The 17,126-nt window shown below is 39.0% G+C and overlaps 1 protein-coding gene across 1 annotated transcript in view; it reads right to left on the reverse strand.

Moving 5' to 3' along the window:
* ECT2L (epithelial cell transforming 2 like) overlaps positions 1-17,126 on the reverse strand; it is a 116,326-nt gene that overhangs the window by 24,868 nt on the left and 74,332 nt on the right. Inside the window, exons 9-14 of the mRNA XM_060190376.1 lie at positions 16,231-16,359; positions 15,028-15,120; positions 11,412-11,594; positions 8,651-8,754; positions 6,858-6,983; positions 2,775-2,858 (exon numbers count right to left, since the gene is read on the reverse strand). Coding sequence (XP_060046359.1) covers positions 2,775-2,858; positions 6,858-6,983; positions 8,651-8,754; positions 11,412-11,594; positions 15,028-15,120; positions 16,231-16,359 — 719 coding nt within the window. The remainder of the gene's footprint in view (positions 1-2,774; positions 2,859-6,857; positions 6,984-8,650; positions 8,755-11,411; positions 11,595-15,027; positions 15,121-16,230; positions 16,360-17,126) is intronic.

Raw genomic sequence — 17,126 nt, forward strand, 5'->3', positions numbered from 1 at the left:
TGTCTCTGTCTTTCAACATAAAAACATTACCTGGAGTAATGAGGTCCCAGTGATGACAATAAATAAGTAGTCTAAAAGAAAAGTCACTCTTTCTGTAATACTGCAAACTACTCTTGGTTATTTAAGTGCTATCTTTCAAACATATAGTCTATAAACATTAGACACACTTAATCAGTCTTTTTAATATATGTGCATCCCAGATACTAAACCAGCACTTAACTTGCAATCCACATTAGTATATAAAATATGGCTTAAATATGTATGTATTTATTAATGAGAGAGCAGAAACTGGAGCATCACTCTGGCATATGCAGTGCTGAGAACTGAAGTCCGAACTTGACACTTGTAGTTCCAGTACTCCAGTATAATTTTTTATACTTCTGCATCTCCTAGTATAACTTTTTAAGATTGGTGCTAATATTTATAATGATTTTGACTTAAGGTTTCATTTGTCAAATCTTCCGCTGTTGCCTTAAAACTGCTATTACTTAAAGCCATCATTGGTCCTACTACTACTCATCAGTTGGCATGTTCACTGAGGATACCCTCCTCTTCTTTGACTCCTGGGGATGTATTTGGGAGTGAGTGAGCACCTGAGTCCATGAGGCCCACACAGCACCCTCTGCTGTAGGTGGACTCATACAGTATGTTGTGAGCTTGGAAAGAGCATGTGGCCAAGTTTCGGGCAGTAGGATCTAAGGGGTTGTTTTTTTTTTTTTTTACTCCTTGTCATTTTATCTTAGCAAATTCATTAAAATTTATTTATTTATTTATTTATTTATTTTTCCCAGTATTCTTTTGCTGTGGGTCAACTGTTACAGATAGAAGCAGAGAGAGAGAAGGAAATATACAGCAATTTTGAATTTCCCCGTGTGGTAGGATTCATGCTTAAGCTGGGGTCCTGCTCATGGCAAAGCAGATGCATTATTCAGATGAGCTCTCTCACCGATCCTGCACTTCTCTTCTATCAAGCTGATCTCTCAGTTGTCTCAGAGGTGTGAATGACTCAAGCCTCTAGAGAGGTCTTGACTTCCATTCAATGAATGAATCTTTTGCAAAGGAAAGAAAATATATGTGTGGGATTAGCACACATATTACAGTGCACAAGGACCAGGTTGAAGCCCAATCTGCAGGTGGGAAGCTTCACATGCGGTGAAGCACTGCTGCAGGTGTCTCTTTGTCTCTATCCTTCTATACTGCCCTTCCATCCCAGTTTCTCTCTTTCTCTTTCCAATAAATAAATAAATAAATAAAAACATTTTTTAAATAAAATATTAAGGAAAAATTATAAAAGGTAGTTGTAAAAAATATAAAATAAAATTAAAAGGTAGTTGTTTCCTCAGAAAAGAGCTGTGCTAAGCAGAGGGGTTTTTGTTTATTTCCCCCACAGTGATGGCTGGACAGACAGGTATGATGTGACAGATGGGTATCAGCAAGAAGCCATTAGTGGAATCACTATCAAGCTTCAGTCCCCAGACATCAAGTGGTTTGATGATTATTATCTGAATCTCCGGCCAGAGACCAACCTCCGGAATCCTTGGTTCCAGAAATTTTGGCAGCATCATTTCCAGTGTCGGCTGAAAGGGTTTGCACAGGAGAACAGCAAATACAAGACCTATGACTTGGTGGGTTTTTGAAGAGATCCTGGTCTTCTCTGTTGCTTTCTCAGTTGATCCTTCACTCACACACTCTTCCCCCCCCCCCTCTTTTATTTTATTTTTTATTTTTTAACCAGAGCACTGTTCAGCTCTGGCTTATGGTGGTGGAGGAGATTGAACCTGGGACTTTGGAGCCTCAGGCATGAGAGTCTGTTTGCATAACCATTATGCTATCTACCCTCCACCACCACCACCCCTTTTAACTCTAGTTCCTAGACTACAAGTCATGGCTACTTACCTCTGTTTGCCAGGATGCTGAGAATGAAATGTGATAACAAACAGCATGTGTTGAAGAAATGCAAAACTTTTGCACTGGACATTATGACAGGACAGGACCAAGCCTCTGCTATCTACCTTTGCTGCACCAAAGACAATTATTAAGGTTATACTGATTATACTCAACATTGGAAGTCAGACTATAAATTGAATCAGTGAGAAGTTCAAGTTTTATAGCCTGTGTCACTTCCTCAAATGCCTTCCTGGTATCACATTAGAAAAATCATAAAGCAGCATAGAAGGGCTTCTTGGTCCTAAGATATTAGACCTCCATTGTCTTAGCTCAATTTCTTTTAAATTCAAGATATATATATATATATATATATATATATATATATATATATATATGCCAGCTAACTCCCCCATTTATATTTGTATTTTTTCTTTAAAAAAAAAAAAAAAAAACTTTGATGGAAAAAGAAAAGCTAACCAGAAAAAAGACTGGAGAGTTTGCGGACCAGAGGTGGTTCAGTGCATAAAGTGGTCTCTCAAACACGACTAAGTCCAATTCCCAATGGCACATGTAGCAGCATGATGGTCTGCACCTCTCTCCCCTCCCTCAGTAAATAAATTAATCAGTAAATAAATATTTTTAAAGGCTGAAAGGGGGCTGGGAAGATAGCATAGTGTCTACCCAGAAGACACTCATGCCTGAGGCTCCAAGGTCTTGGGTTCAATCCCTAGCACCATCATAAACCAGAGCTGAGCAGTGCTCTGGTATTTCTGTGTCTGTATCTTTCATTAAGGTAAAATAAGTAAAACAAATGTTTTTAGAACTACGTAAGGGTTTTTGTTGGTCAGAAGCAAAACAGAAAAAATTTTATGTAATAATTGGCTTACCAGATTAATGAGGACCTCAAAATTTGGACTACTTTTGCTGAGACTTGACTTCATGTCCTGAAGACTGTCTTCTACATTTCTTTCCTGAGGATTAAATACAGACTCAGTGACTTGGAGGCTGGCCTTGGGAATCTATAAATGCCCTGTCTGTGCAAAGCCCACAGGAACTTTTCAGTAGCTATCAGGCTTCAGTCCCAACCTCAGCTTTCTCTGGACACAATGAATTATTCACTCAACAAATTTGATGCCCCTCTAGAACTAAACATGAAAAACAAATCTTTAGGGGGCTAGGCAGTGGTGCACCGAGTTAGGCGCATATAGTACAAAGCTCAAGAACCTGTGCAACGACCTGCACAAAGATCACAATTAGAGCCCCTGGCTCCTCACTTGCGGCGGGGCAATCTCTTCACAGGCGATGAAGCAGGTCTACAGGTGTCTTATCTTTATCTCTTCCTCTCTATCTTCCCCTCCCCTCTATCCAAAAATTTGGGGAGAAAAATGGCCACAGGAGCAGTGGATTCATAGTGCAGGCACCGAGCCAGTGACTAACCCTGGAAGTAATTAATTAATCTTTAGAATCCCAGGAACACATTGCTTGAGAAACTGAAGAGGTAGCTCCCTTCTTCCTTAGGAACCAGGGATGTGTTATGTACTGCAATTAATAGTCCCTCGCAGGCTTAAGGAAACACATGCATTCTGAGTAACAAGTTTGTAACTCAGCTTTGTTCAGTCACTTGTCAGCTGAGGGCAAATAAGTTATCTTACTTCTCAGATACCAGAAGAAAAACCACACAATGCTTTATAAAAGTTACCTCCTGTAAGCTGGTGAAACAGTGTCAGAAACTATTCTAGACTGGTTTCACATTAATTTATTTTAATAGGTATTTAATGTTTAATATTTTTTAGATAAAGACAGAGAAGCAAAGAGAGCTAGTAAACAAGATAACATCACTGAAGCTTATTTCAGTGCTTTGGGGCCTGGACTAGAAGCTGGGTTGTGCACAGGGCAAAGCAGCACATTATCTAAGTGAGCTATTTCACTGGTCGTTTATTGATTTTCACGAGAGCAGAGAGAGCAATTCAAACATTGCTCAGCTTTTGGATTGGTGTCAGGGATTAAACCTGCAGTCTCTGAGACCCCAGGCTTGCAAATTCTATGATCTATCTGACTGAACAATATCTCCTAGGTCTTACTTCCTCTTACTTAGATATAGCTTACTCAGGGCCAGAGAAATATCTCCTTTGTGATGCACACAGCTCATATTTGGACCTCAGCACAATATGAGAGAATGCTATGGCATGTCTTCCTTTCTCTGGCTCTGTCTGAATGAAAAGCAGCATGCATGAGTCCCAGTTCTGTGATAATAAATAAATAAATAAACACAGCTTATTCTTTTCTTCACCTTAACCTAATTGTTTGTAGCTTCTATAAAAATCACCACTTTAAACTTTATATCCCCCAGGGGCCAGACAGTGGCTCACCATGAGTGAGGATTCAAGCTTGAAGCCTAGGGCAAAAGATGGGATCACCTGCAGAAGAAGCTTCAAAAGTAGCAAAACAGTGCTTCACTGCCTCCCCTTCTCTCTGACTCTCTCTCTTTTTATCCTAACCCTACAGAGGAAAGAAAAAAATGGCCACCAGAAGCAGTTATTGCAGGCACTGAACAGCAACAACAACTTTGGTGGCAAAGTGTGTGTGTGTGTGTGTGTGTATGTGTGTGTGTGTGTGTGTGTAGAGACAGAGAGAGAGAGAGAGAGAGAGAGAGAGAGAGAGAGCTTTCCTTTGGAAGCATGCCTATATCTGCCATGTACATGATCCAGCCTTAAACCTGGCTCCTACATTGGGGGTGGGGTGTGTAGTAGGGAAAGCCTGGGTGTTGTGGTGTATTTTCCTTTCTTTCTCCATCCCTCTCCTCCCTACGTCTTCTAAAATCTTAGATTTGAATTGTAGTAAGATATATAAAATGTTGAAAATGTCTTTTCTGTATAAAAGTTTACCACTTATGGAGGCTACAAAGAAAAAATAAAATGCATGTACAAAAATAATGTATCTAAAAGGAATATCCAAACGATCATTCTTTTAGGCATCAGAGATTCAAAAAATGACTTTTCCCAGTAGTGACATTTTTTAAAATGTAAACTTATATACTTCAGTGATAAAAGCACCTTCATTTCTCTTCATATATTTTTTCAAGTTTTCTGACTTCAAAGAGACATTTCCAGAGGGGGCTGTATGTCCAGCATCAGAACAAAATTCCACCTTTAGGAATAAAGGTGAATGAAAAACCCCTAATCAGGTATCCAAAGAGTCAGAAATGACACAGACATTGAAAGGACTTTGGAAGAAACTGAAGCTGTGTAGTATTGTTATATGTTTACTGTCTTTAATGAAGCAAGGAAAAATGAGTGACACTGAAATCTAGATAGTATTTCTCAAAGGCTTTCAGAGGCAGAAGGAAAGATGAACACCACCTCCTCTACCATTTTGGGAGAATACTCACAAGAGTCAGAAACCACAGTTATAAAGAATAAGTCTCTGAGAAGCAGAAAAAGAAACTGGATTAACACCTGTTTTGGAAGATGGAGCCAGATAGCATAATGATTATGCAAACAGATTTTCATGCCTGAGGCTCCAAAGTTCCAGGTTCAATCCCCTACATCACCATAAGCCAGAGCTGAGCAGTGCTCTGGTGTAAACAAAACAAAACAAAACCACTTGTTTTGGTGATATCTTCCTCCACTCAATCAAGATACAACATTTATTTATGTGTAGGTCTCATCTACCTTGAAAGCAAGGGTTATACTTTATTTTGCATGTAGACTCAAGTTAATACTTAGTTTCTATAGGTATATAGGGAACTGAGTACGAAGATTAGGATTTAAAGAGATCTATGACAATGAATGTGTCAGCTTGAATGGATAACAGACAACCAAATCTTTTGCTCCCAAAATTGATATGTAGGTGTGGCACAATTTCTACTAAAATTCCTGCATAATTTTTGGGGGATCAGGCAGTAGTGCGCCTAATTGACTGCACACATAACCGTGCACAGAAACCCAGGTTCACACCCCTCTTCCCCACCTGAAGGACAATGGAATCTTCACAAGTAGTGAAGCAGTATTGCACATGTCTCTTTTTTTCTCTCTCCTTATCTATCTCCTCGTCCTCAATATCTTTCTATATTAGCAAATACAAGAATGAATGAAAAAAATCCGCCTTTTTTTTTGTAGGTATAGACAAAAAAATCTATAATTTACAGGGAAAGGGAATGAAATTAAAATAATTTTGGAAAAGAATATAATGGGGGGATTTAGTCTAACTGGGTTATTTGGTTTGTCTCAGGTAACCTGCCACTGACCAAATGGCAAATAGGAAGGTAGTAATATTCAATAACTTCTCATGACTCAAATGTTGTTACTCAGGTCAACATGGGACAGTTTATACTTTTGAGTGGCTTAAATGTAACTCATATTATAAATATACCAAGCAGCCTTCTCCATAATAATTCCTCAAAAATTTCTTAAAAGAAATGGTCAAGGGGGAAGGAGTTTTTCAGGTTCTGGTACAAGATGGTAGAGAAGGGTCTAGGCTGGAAGTGAAAGTGTTTTGCAGAAAACTGAGAAGTTTTACACATGTATCAACAACTGTATTTACTGTAAACCATCAATCCCCCCAACAAAAAATACATGTAAAAAATGGTCAGCTGGGGAGCCAGACGGTTAAGCGTACATGGCGCAAAGCGCAAGGGCCCGCGTAAAGATCCCGGTTCAAGCCCCTGACTACCCACCTGCGGGGGAGTCGCTTCACAGGTGGTGAAGCAAGTCTTCAGGTATCTGTCTTTCTCTCCCCCTCTCTGTCTTCTCCTCTCTCCATTTCTCGCTGTCCTATCCAACAACAATGACAGCAATAACAATAAGAACTACAACATGACGATAAACAACAAGGGCAACAAAGGGGGAAAATATTTTAAATGGTCAGCTGAAAACTTTTCAGGTAAAATTGTAATTACTGTTTATGAATATCATAACTATATATATAACTTTACAATGAAGCAAACAGCACAAAAATATCAATAACTTTACCTTCATGAATAAGTTGAAAGTTGACTTTGGGTCATATTTTCTTAGAATAACACTTCCTTCAAAGTCTTTGCTCTTTTTACCACATTTCCTCAGCAGAAAACATGACAAAAATTCCAGAGGTGTGTCCTAAAAAATACACACACGCACATGCACACACACACACACACACACACACACACCTATTTAAAACATCCCTCTGCAACACTAGCTGACAAAAGCACAGCATAAAAAGGAATCTATTTCTAGTAGACTTTTAATTTTCTTCTTGATTAGCCTGTAAGTCCAGAAAACACTATTATCATACTATGGTGCATGAATGGGATGTTCTAGTTGAATTTGGTTCACAACTTATTGTCACAGTCACATTAGGATGCCATGACCTTAGGGAAAGGTGTCGAGGTCTTTGGAACCAAAATGTTCACACTGATCTTTTGGGAAGATAAAAGAAGGGAACTAGAGGAAATCTCTTTCAGAGAAAATAAGAACTGGGAGCCTACTTGATCAAAATTATAGGGGAAAACATCCTGAAAAGCTCCAAAATTTTGCTCTCTTTCAAATTACAGATTTGACTACTGTCAAATTATATCAAACAAGCTTATATCAATAACTAGGTGAGAATATGTACACTGAACACCAAACACATTTTGTAATCCTTTGAGCTTTGGGGGAATAGCAGAGGATCTTTCAAGGATCCAGCATCATTCCTATAAACATCTGGAATTATTTCTTCAGTAAAGGTCATCTGGAGTTCTATAGTTATATTACTATCTTAAGAGTTGGCTAAGTACTATGCCACCCAGTCTTCAGAGATTGAAGTCTTAGCTAACTGCTGCTCCTTAGATACCTTATCCCTAGAGTCAGTTAACCCTGAAGATACCTGGTTCTTTCTGGAAATGCCAAATAGAAATCAGAGTGGTTTAGGAAGTGGTGCAGTAGATGAAGTGCTCCATGAATTCCTGAGTTTGAGCCTCTCCTCACATGTGCCAGAGCAATGCTCTTATTTTCTCTCTAACTCTCATTAATCAATAAATATTTTTTTAAAAGAAAGAGGGCAAGAGCAGATAGCATAATAGTTATGCAAAAAGACTCTCCTGCCTGAGGTTCAGGTCCTAGGTTCAATCCCCCACACCACCATAAACCAGAGCTGAGCATTTCTCTGGCAGAAAAAATAAAAAGAAAAAGAAAGAAAGAAAGAAAGAAAGAAAGAAAGAAAGAAAGAAAGAAAGAGAGAAAGAAAGAAACCAGAGCAGATATATATTAGATAGAGAGCTAAAAGTTTACATTTGTCTGTTTTGTGTACATCTGAGTCCATAATCTCTCAAAGGAAGTTTTTACAAATTGACAAAATTTCTCTGAAGAAGTGTACTGCCAAAGGAAAAAAATGTTATTAAATTACTGAATATTCATTAATAATAAATAAAGGCATATATATGCAAATGAAAACAATGTATTTAATTATCAGGCTTTTCTTAGTTTCCTTTCTTAAAAGAAACACTTGGGAGTCGGGCTGCAGCGCAGCGGGTTAAGCGCAGGTGGCGCAAAGCACAAGGGCCGGCATAAGGATCCCGGTTTGTACCCCGGCTCCCCACCTGCAGGGGAGTCGCTTCACAGGCGGTGAAGCAGGTCTGCAGGTGTCTATCTTTCTCTCCTCCTGTCTGTCTTCCCCTCCTCTCTCCATTTCTCTCTGTCCTATCCAACAACGACAACAACAATAATAACTACAACAATAAAAAACAAGGGCAACAAAAGGGAATAAGTAAATAAAATAAATATTAAAAAAAAGAAACACTTACAGAATTTTCTTTTGAAAGCTCCAATAATCCATCTGCCAGAGTTTGTGTGATGTCTTGGTTATTAATAATGCTAGCCATATTCATGCTGTCAAACATAAACTGTCCTGCAAACATTGAGATTATATGGTTTATAATTAATGTATAGAAGATATATAATGAAAAACTCAGTTTTCATATTTTCATGAGTGAAAATACAAATAAGAATAAAATTTCTATTAAGTCAGGAGGATTATCACCCATGATAAAATATAAATATGAGTATTAGCAAAAGCAATCAAATTTGCAGAACATAAAAATGTACCCACTCACCCTGGAATAGCTGATACTGAGTGAAAGTGGGTCAACAAGGACAGAATACAGGAAAATGAACCTATGACATTTAAATTTTATTTTATTATTTTTTATTATTATTTGCCACCAAGGTTATGACTGGGGCTCAATATCCTCATGGTAGTTTCTGCACAGCAAAAGAAACTACTATCCAAACCAAGAGACCACACACAGAATGGAAGAAGATCTTTACATGCCATACATCAGACAAGAGGCTAATAACAAAAATATATAAAAAGCTTGCCAATCTCAACAACAAGAAAACAAATAACCCCATGCAAAAATGGGGAGAGGACATGGACAGAATATTCACCACAAAAGAGATCCAAAAAGCGGTGAAACACATGAAAAATTCTCCAAGTCTTTAACTGTCAGAGAAATGCAAATAAAGACAACAATGAGATACCACTTCACTCCTGTGAGAATGTCATACATCAGAAAAGGTAATAGCAGCAAATGCTGGAGAGGGTGTGGGGTCAAAGGAACACTCCTCCACTGCTGGTGGGAATGTCAATTGGTCCAACCTCTGTGGAGAACAGTCTGGAGAACTCTCAGAAGGCTAGAAATGGACCTACCCTATGACCCTGCAATTCCTCTCCCGGGGATATACCCTAAGGAACCCAACACATCCATCCAAAAAGATCTGTGTACACATATGTTCTTGGCAGCACAATTTGTAATAGCCAAAACCTGGAAGCAACCCTGGTGTCCAACAACAGATGAGTGGCTGAGCAAATTGTGATATATATACACAATGGAATACTACTCAGCTATAAAAAAGTGACTTCACCGTATTCAGCCAATCTTGGATGGACCTTGAAAAATTCATGTTAAGTGAAATAGGTCAGAAACAGAAGGATGAATAAGGGGTGATCTCACTCTCAGGCAGAAGTTGAAAAACAAGATCAGAAGAGAAAGCACAAGTAGAACCTGAACTGGAATTGGCATGTTGCACCAAAGTAAAAGACTCTGGGGTGGGTGGGTAGGGGTTGATACAGGTCCAAAAAGGATGACAGAGAACATAATGGGGGTTGTATTGTCATATGGAAAACTGGGAAATGTTATGCATGTACAAACTATTGTATTTACTGTCAAATGTAAAACATTAATTCCTTAATAAAGAAATTTTTTTTAAAAAGGATCCAGGTTAGAGCCCCTGGGTCCCCACCTGCAGGAAGGTTGTTTTACAAGTGGTAAAGCTGGTTTCTCCCCCTTTCTATCTCCCCTCCTCTCTTGATTTCCCTCCTCTCTCGATTTCTCTCTGTCCTATCCAACATTAACAACAAGGGCAACAAAATGGGAAAAAATGGCCTCCTTGCAGGCACTGAGCCCCAGAGATAACCCTGGAAGGGAAAAAAAAAAATATATATATATATATATATCCTAATGGTGATTCCACTGTTCCCAGCAGCCATTTTTTCTTTCTTTTTCTTTCTCTTTCTTTCTTTCTTTCTTTCTCTCTTTCTTTCTTTCTTTCTTTCTTTCCTCTTGTTGTCCTTTATCTTTTTTTCTCCCCCTTTCTTTCCTGCTATAGACAGAGCAAAATAGCAAAGAAAAAGAGACACCTGCACACTTCTCCATTACTTGTGAAATTTCCCTCCTGCAGATGAAGTTTGGGGCCTTGAACCTAGGTCCTCACATATGTGTGAAATCAACTGGTGCACCACTGTCAGACCCCCAATTCTTGGCCCCTCAAAAATTCCCCCACACTATCCTATGGTTAGGCTAAAATACATAAATATTTTAAGACCACTAGAAATGACATTCAATTGTATATAAGTGGGCATCTTCTATATTTTTTAATATTTTGAACAACATACAATGTTAAGAAACTAATTTTCTTCCATTGGGCTTCTCCTGGCTTCCATATGTCTCCTGAAATATTTCTATTTTGAAAAAGCTGTATTTTATGCTTTTGTCTCTACCATCTAGCAATCTAAGAAAAAAAAAAAAAAACAGGGAAAATACCCCCCCCATGTTTGTAGTCTCATTGCTTTTTTTTTTCTTTTGCCTCCAGGGTTTGATGCCAGCACGAATCCACTGCTTCTGGCAGCCATTTTTTCTTTTTCTGTCTTATTTTTTTTCTGAGAGGGGAGGGAAGGGGAAGATAAAGAGGGAAAGAGAAAGAAAGACACCTGCAGACCTGCTTTGCCACTTGTAAAGCTTCTCCCCTGCAGGTGGGATGCCGGAGGCTCGAACCCAGCTCCTTATATAGATCCTTTCACTTAGTGCCATGTGTGCTTAACGGGGTGTGCTACCACCTGACCCCCTCAATTCTTAAATAGTTATTGGCCACCTAATAAATGTACTAGAGTGATTAGTATACGAAACCAGCAAGAAAATTCCTGGTTTTATTAGTGCCTTTCCTAAACTTGTATTTATTCCGCATATAAAACGAACCTTACACAGGAGAAGACACGGGAGTTCTTACCTATCATCCTGCCACTAATGTTCTTTCGTAGCTCCTTGAAGAGAGGGCTTAACTGTTTCCTCACTGATTTCAAGGTGTCCTCCAGGAAGTCGGTGAAGCTGGACCATGTCAGCAGCTTTGATTCACTGAAGTAGATGGAAGGGGGAGCTCTCTCCCACTGTTGTCCCAGCCAGTCACTAAGAACTGACATAAATTTTCTCTTTTTATTGTGACAGACTAGAGCTCAGATGAAAGTATTCTACTTCTCATTTAAAGTCCAACAAAACTTAGATGTGTTATGTCAGGCAGATTATCCTACCTCACTGGAGGGCTAAGATAAGTTTCCAGAAGTTTGCTTGCCAAGGTAAAATTAGAAACTGAAAAGTACACAATGAATAATATCCAATGCTATCTCCTCTTTAATAGATAAGGCTAGCATAGTATATTTGAAATTAAAAAATGAATAGCTTATTGAAAGTTTCCCAAGCATGTTCCTTCCCAAAGTCTTGAGAGGCCCTTGGCATTTTGGAATGGAAACACAAACTTTACATACTTTCTCTCAAAAAAATCTGGTTTGATCAATTTTCTAGACATAATTTTAGAGAAGTAAATGACTAGTGTAACTATAGCAAAGAAATCCATTTCTTTTGTTGTTCAACCAATGGTGCTACATTTTAATCCTGAATTTGCAGCTTTTGTATCTCAACAAAACTTTGTTTTCTGATGTATTTTACCTTTGGCTGTTTATTCTCTCGAGGAATGCTATAAAATGTGAGTAAGCTTCTTTGTTAACTCTTAAAGCCGCAATTCATTTTCCAAGTGAAACCAGACTGATTGTATTTTACTAAGAAAAGGCATTCTTTATACCCATTGGTTCTCTAGGTCAACAACTGTATATTCTTGTTTAACTGTTAAAAAATGTTTTTTTTTTAGCAGCTATTGGATTCTCAAACATGAAGTCCTAAATTCTAGCCACAGCATCACATGTGTTAGAATAATTCTCAGGTTCTCTTTCTCACTAACAAAACAATGAATTTAAAAGAATGAGCATTAAAAAGATATTTTTCCATTCTCCCTGGTCTAGGCTTTTAAGAGAGTCAACATATCAAAGACTTAGCCTATGTATTAAAACGATAGTCTGTGCTTTAAAAAGTTTGAGACATTCAATCAGTTTTTCCCCTCTCATGGGACTGTGTCCCATCCCATCCCCTCCTTTTGTGGTGGGAATGGTGTTTATCTACACTCCTATTAATTTTTAGTCATATAAATCACTATTTAATTAATATGAGAGGGGAGGATTGATTGAATGTCTCAAACTTTTTAATGCAAAGACTGTCTTTTTAATACATAGGCTGAATCTTTGATATGTTGACTCTCTTAAAAGCTTAGACCTAGGAAGAACAGAAACAATTGGTGCCTTCTTAAACCCTAAGACAGCAGGAACCTCCCACTTCCTCCTTAGAGGCTCTATTTCCCCCAGTCCTGGAACCTCTATGGTGGGGCTCACTTTCCTGCATGCTTCTCTCAAATCATACCAAATGATATTGCATCTGCTGATCCCAACATAATCAACACAACGAGTACCACCTTAGCATGCTTCACTTCAGACTGTGTCCAGAGATGTCAGGCTTGGAATGTCAACCCTTCACCCTCATTACTCAGGTGAGACCTCTCCTTTCATAGGATTCTCTAATTCCATTCCAGGTGGTTCACTTCCTAACAAAATCCCAAAACCTAGATATAGACCATGTCCCATGAGATAGAGCATATGTTCACATGTATCCATAAATTAGAGCAAAATATATACCTGAAAGCAAAAGTACACAATAGTCTGCAGTATAAAGTTCATAATGAAATAGTGTCTACTTAGACTTAGATACACTCCTCACCTACTTCCTTTTACAGTTCTCTCACTCACTCTAAAGCTAACATTATCAAAGCAAGGACTGCAAAATCTGAATAAGGGCAAGAGACTGGCATACTTTAATGATGACTCTTTAGTCACTATCAGGCTACCCCATCAGCTGGGGCCCTATTCAGGGAGTCCTGGGATTCCCAAACAGACATGATGGGCCTAGACCTCAAATAAATCTCTGTCCATTGTTACTGGTCATCTATATTAGGAACAACACAGTAGACCCCTTTGTGGGCCCCTCATAAGACTTTGCCCTCAACTTGGGTCAACAACGGTAGAGAATGTGCTATCCTCCGAAAGGAGGCTGGACAACATACTCTATGCAACACCTGAGGATAATGGGTCAATATTGGGGCAGCTTGGAATGTTCCTACTCATGACCACAGAATGTGAGCTCAAAACAGGGATGCAGAGGTCACATAGGCTCCTAATCTGAACATGGGCCGCAGACCAAATCAAATTGATGGGGTTTACAGTCAACAATATTTATACCCCTTTTCCATATTACGGAGCTACTCTCTTCCCTGATGCAGATTTCTGTTCCTTTTCCAGCCGTGACATCATCTCCCCAGACAATAACTTGTATCTGTCCACCTACATATCAAATTTCATGGTCAGGGAAAAGAAAAAAAAAACTATATAGCCACAGCCCCTTTGGAATATAACTAAAATATGCCTACTAGCTATCTACAAAATGGAGGACTCACCAACTCTTCATCTGCACTATTCCAACCTTTAAGTCCATGATTGGTCAACAATTTGTTTGGCTTTATATGTTAACTCTCTTTTCAGCCACCAGGTTCCAGATGCTACCATGATGCCAACCAGACTTCCCTGGATAGACAACCCCACCAGTGTGTCCTGGAGCTCCATTTCCCCAAAGCCCCACCCCACTAGGGAAAGAGACAGTCTGGGAGTATGGATCGACCTGTCAATGCTCATGTTCAGCAGGGAAGCAATTATAGAAGCCAGACCTTCCACCTTCTGCGTCCCACAATGACCTTGGGTCCATACTCCCAGAGGGTTAAAGAATAGGAAAGCCATCAGAAGAGGGGATCCGATACGGAGTCCTAGTGGTGGGAATTGTGTGGAGTTGTACCCCTCTTATCCTATGGTTTGGTCAATGTTTCCTTTTTATAAAAAAAAAAAGAGAGAGAGAGAGAGAGAGAGAGAGAGAAAAGATATTTTTCCATGGAAACTGGGATTTTTGAGATTTGAGAAGTGATTTCAGTAAGTAACCTCCCTGTTTAATTCCCCCCTCTATGGGAGGGGTTGAGTGAAACCAATGGTTTCCTCTTTTTTCTTTTTAAATAGAGTTTTCTTTTTTAATATTTTTGATAATATCTTAAAGATATATGCTGGAGTAAATCCTAAATTAAACTATGAATTTGGGCAACTAGTATATGTCAACAGAGTTTGAATGTGAAAAGTGATGAGTAACTAAAGAGTCTATCTGGCACACTTCCATCATTTGCTCTCAATTTTTCTCTCTACTTGAAATTTCTTTATATAAACTTATCCCTAAGGGTAAGATGTTTTCAGCGCTGATTTTAACAGTGATGGTTTGAAGTAAGCATTGCAGTAAACAATCCCCTTTCTCTGACAGGCTGACAGAGGCCAGTCTGGCAAAGGCCAGACCTATATTATTAGCTGTATTTTGTCTTTTGGTGGTCTTGGAGTGAATGTTACTGGGCATGGTGGCAAATCTTCATATATACTTACTGTGTTGGTAAGAGCCAGTTGTAATCCCAGTGGGGGCAGTAAACAAGGTACCAGTTAGCTGTGACAGCTGAGAAAGAACTTCTAGTCCTGCTTCTGCATAGTGAAAAAATACTTTAATTAGTTTACTGAGATTTTTTTCCATGGAGCAGTTAATACTAAGAAGCACTAAACTGGCCACGAAAAGTCACTAACAGCCTTATCTTCAAGTCAAATCCCACATGAATTAATCTGTGAACACTACAATTCACCCAGGAGTGCTGAAGTCCACACACTTGATTTATGAAGACAGTACAATAGGGCAGAAAAGGAGAACATGGACTCTGATATGGAGCTTATTTTCAAATTTGGAATACAATACTTAGTTCAAAGACAAAATGTGCATCTATTTACTAAAATAGTCTGACAAAAAGGAGGAACTTCATTGCAACATAATAGTTTTAAAACCATGAAACACAGAGAATAGCTTTAAAATGAAGGATTGTAGACATAGCACAATAGCTACGCAGTTCTGAGGTCTCAGATTCAGTCTTGAGCACCACTATAAACCAGAGCTGAGCTGAGCTCTGGTAGGAAAGAGAGATAGAGAGAGAGGGGGGGGGGAGAGGGAGAGAAGAAGAAGAAGAAGAAGAGGAGGAGGAGGAGGAGGAGGAGGTGGAGGAGGAGGGGAGGGGAGGGGAGGGGGGGAGAGGAGAGGAGAGGAGAGGAGAGGAGGGGAGGGGAGGGGAGGGGAGGGGAGGGGAGGGGAGGGGAGGGGAGGGGAGGGGAGGGGAGAGGAGAGAGGCGTTGATTTATAATCGTGACTAAGGTCACACAGTTAAAGTGCACAAAAGGGATTCAGCTCTAAGTCCTTGGCCCAAGTTCATTCAGGGCTCAAAATACAGTCTATGTTTTCTTAGATTGGTCAATTATGACTCCTATTATAGTCAGACATTTCCCTCTGTATTGTAAAGGCTAATTTCACTCTACTTCCCAGAAGAAAGAGAAGCAAAGGCTAAAGGCTAGTTCTTGCCATGAGTCAGTCTGTTTCAACAAAGGCTGCTTACTTTCTTATATTATTGATCTACCCTACAGTATCTTAGAATATGAAGTATAAAGAGAATAAAGAAATAAAGCAAAATCTCACCAAATCATTTGACTTGAGGGCATTTCACAAACCCACAAAATATTCTAAAACAGACATGAACATAATCTTCTAAGACTAACCTGATGCTCCAAGTGGTACAAAGAGGTCCACATGACCCCCTTCCTCCTCAGTGGCCACATAGCTTCCTAATTTCTCCCAGAAGTCTCTCACTTCAGGTCTTAATAAATTTTTAATACCAATTTTATAGTCTAAGAAAAGAATCAAAATGCTGCATCAGTAGGCAGAGCATGATCAGAAACCCAGCAGTTAGTAAAAATTAAAACCGTAATTCAAATAACCAATATCTGTTTGTAAAATCTGTTGTGTGGTGCGGGGTGGTGGCACACTCAATGGATCACATGTTACCATGCTCAAGGACCTAGGTTTAATTCCCTGGTCCCCACCTGTATGAAGGAAGCTTTAAGAGTGTTGAGGTAGTACTACAGGTGTCTATCTGACTCTCCTTTTCTTAAAAATTTCTTTATTGGGGAATTAATGTTTTACATTCAACAGTAAATACAATAGTTTGAACATGCATAAAATTTCCTAGTTTTCCATATAACAGTGCAACCCCCACTAGGTCCTCTGTCATCCTTCTTTAATCTGTACTCTCCCCACCCACCCACCCCAGTCTTTTACTTTGGTGCAATATGCCAATTCCAGTTCAGGTTCTACTTGTGTTTTCTTTTCTGATCTTGTTTTTCAACTTCTGCCTGAGAGTGAGATCATCCCATACTCATCTTTCTTTTTCTGACTTATGTCACTTAACATGAATTTTTGAAGGTCCATCCAAAATTGGCTAAAAATGGTAAAGTCACCATTTTTATAGCTGAGTAGTATTCCATTGTGTATATATAACACAACTTGCTCAGCCCTGACTCTCCTTCTTTATCTCTCCTTCCCTGTACATTTTTGTCTCTATCCAGTAAATAAATTTTAAAAATTTTAAGTTTAAAATCTATAGGGGATTTCTGCC

The sequence above is a fragment of the Erinaceus europaeus genome, chromosome 4 (assembly GCF_950295315.1).
Source record: "Erinaceus europaeus chromosome 4, mEriEur2.1, whole genome shotgun sequence".
NCBI classification, from domain to species: Eukaryota; Metazoa; Chordata; class Mammalia; order Eulipotyphla; family Erinaceidae; genus Erinaceus; species Erinaceus europaeus.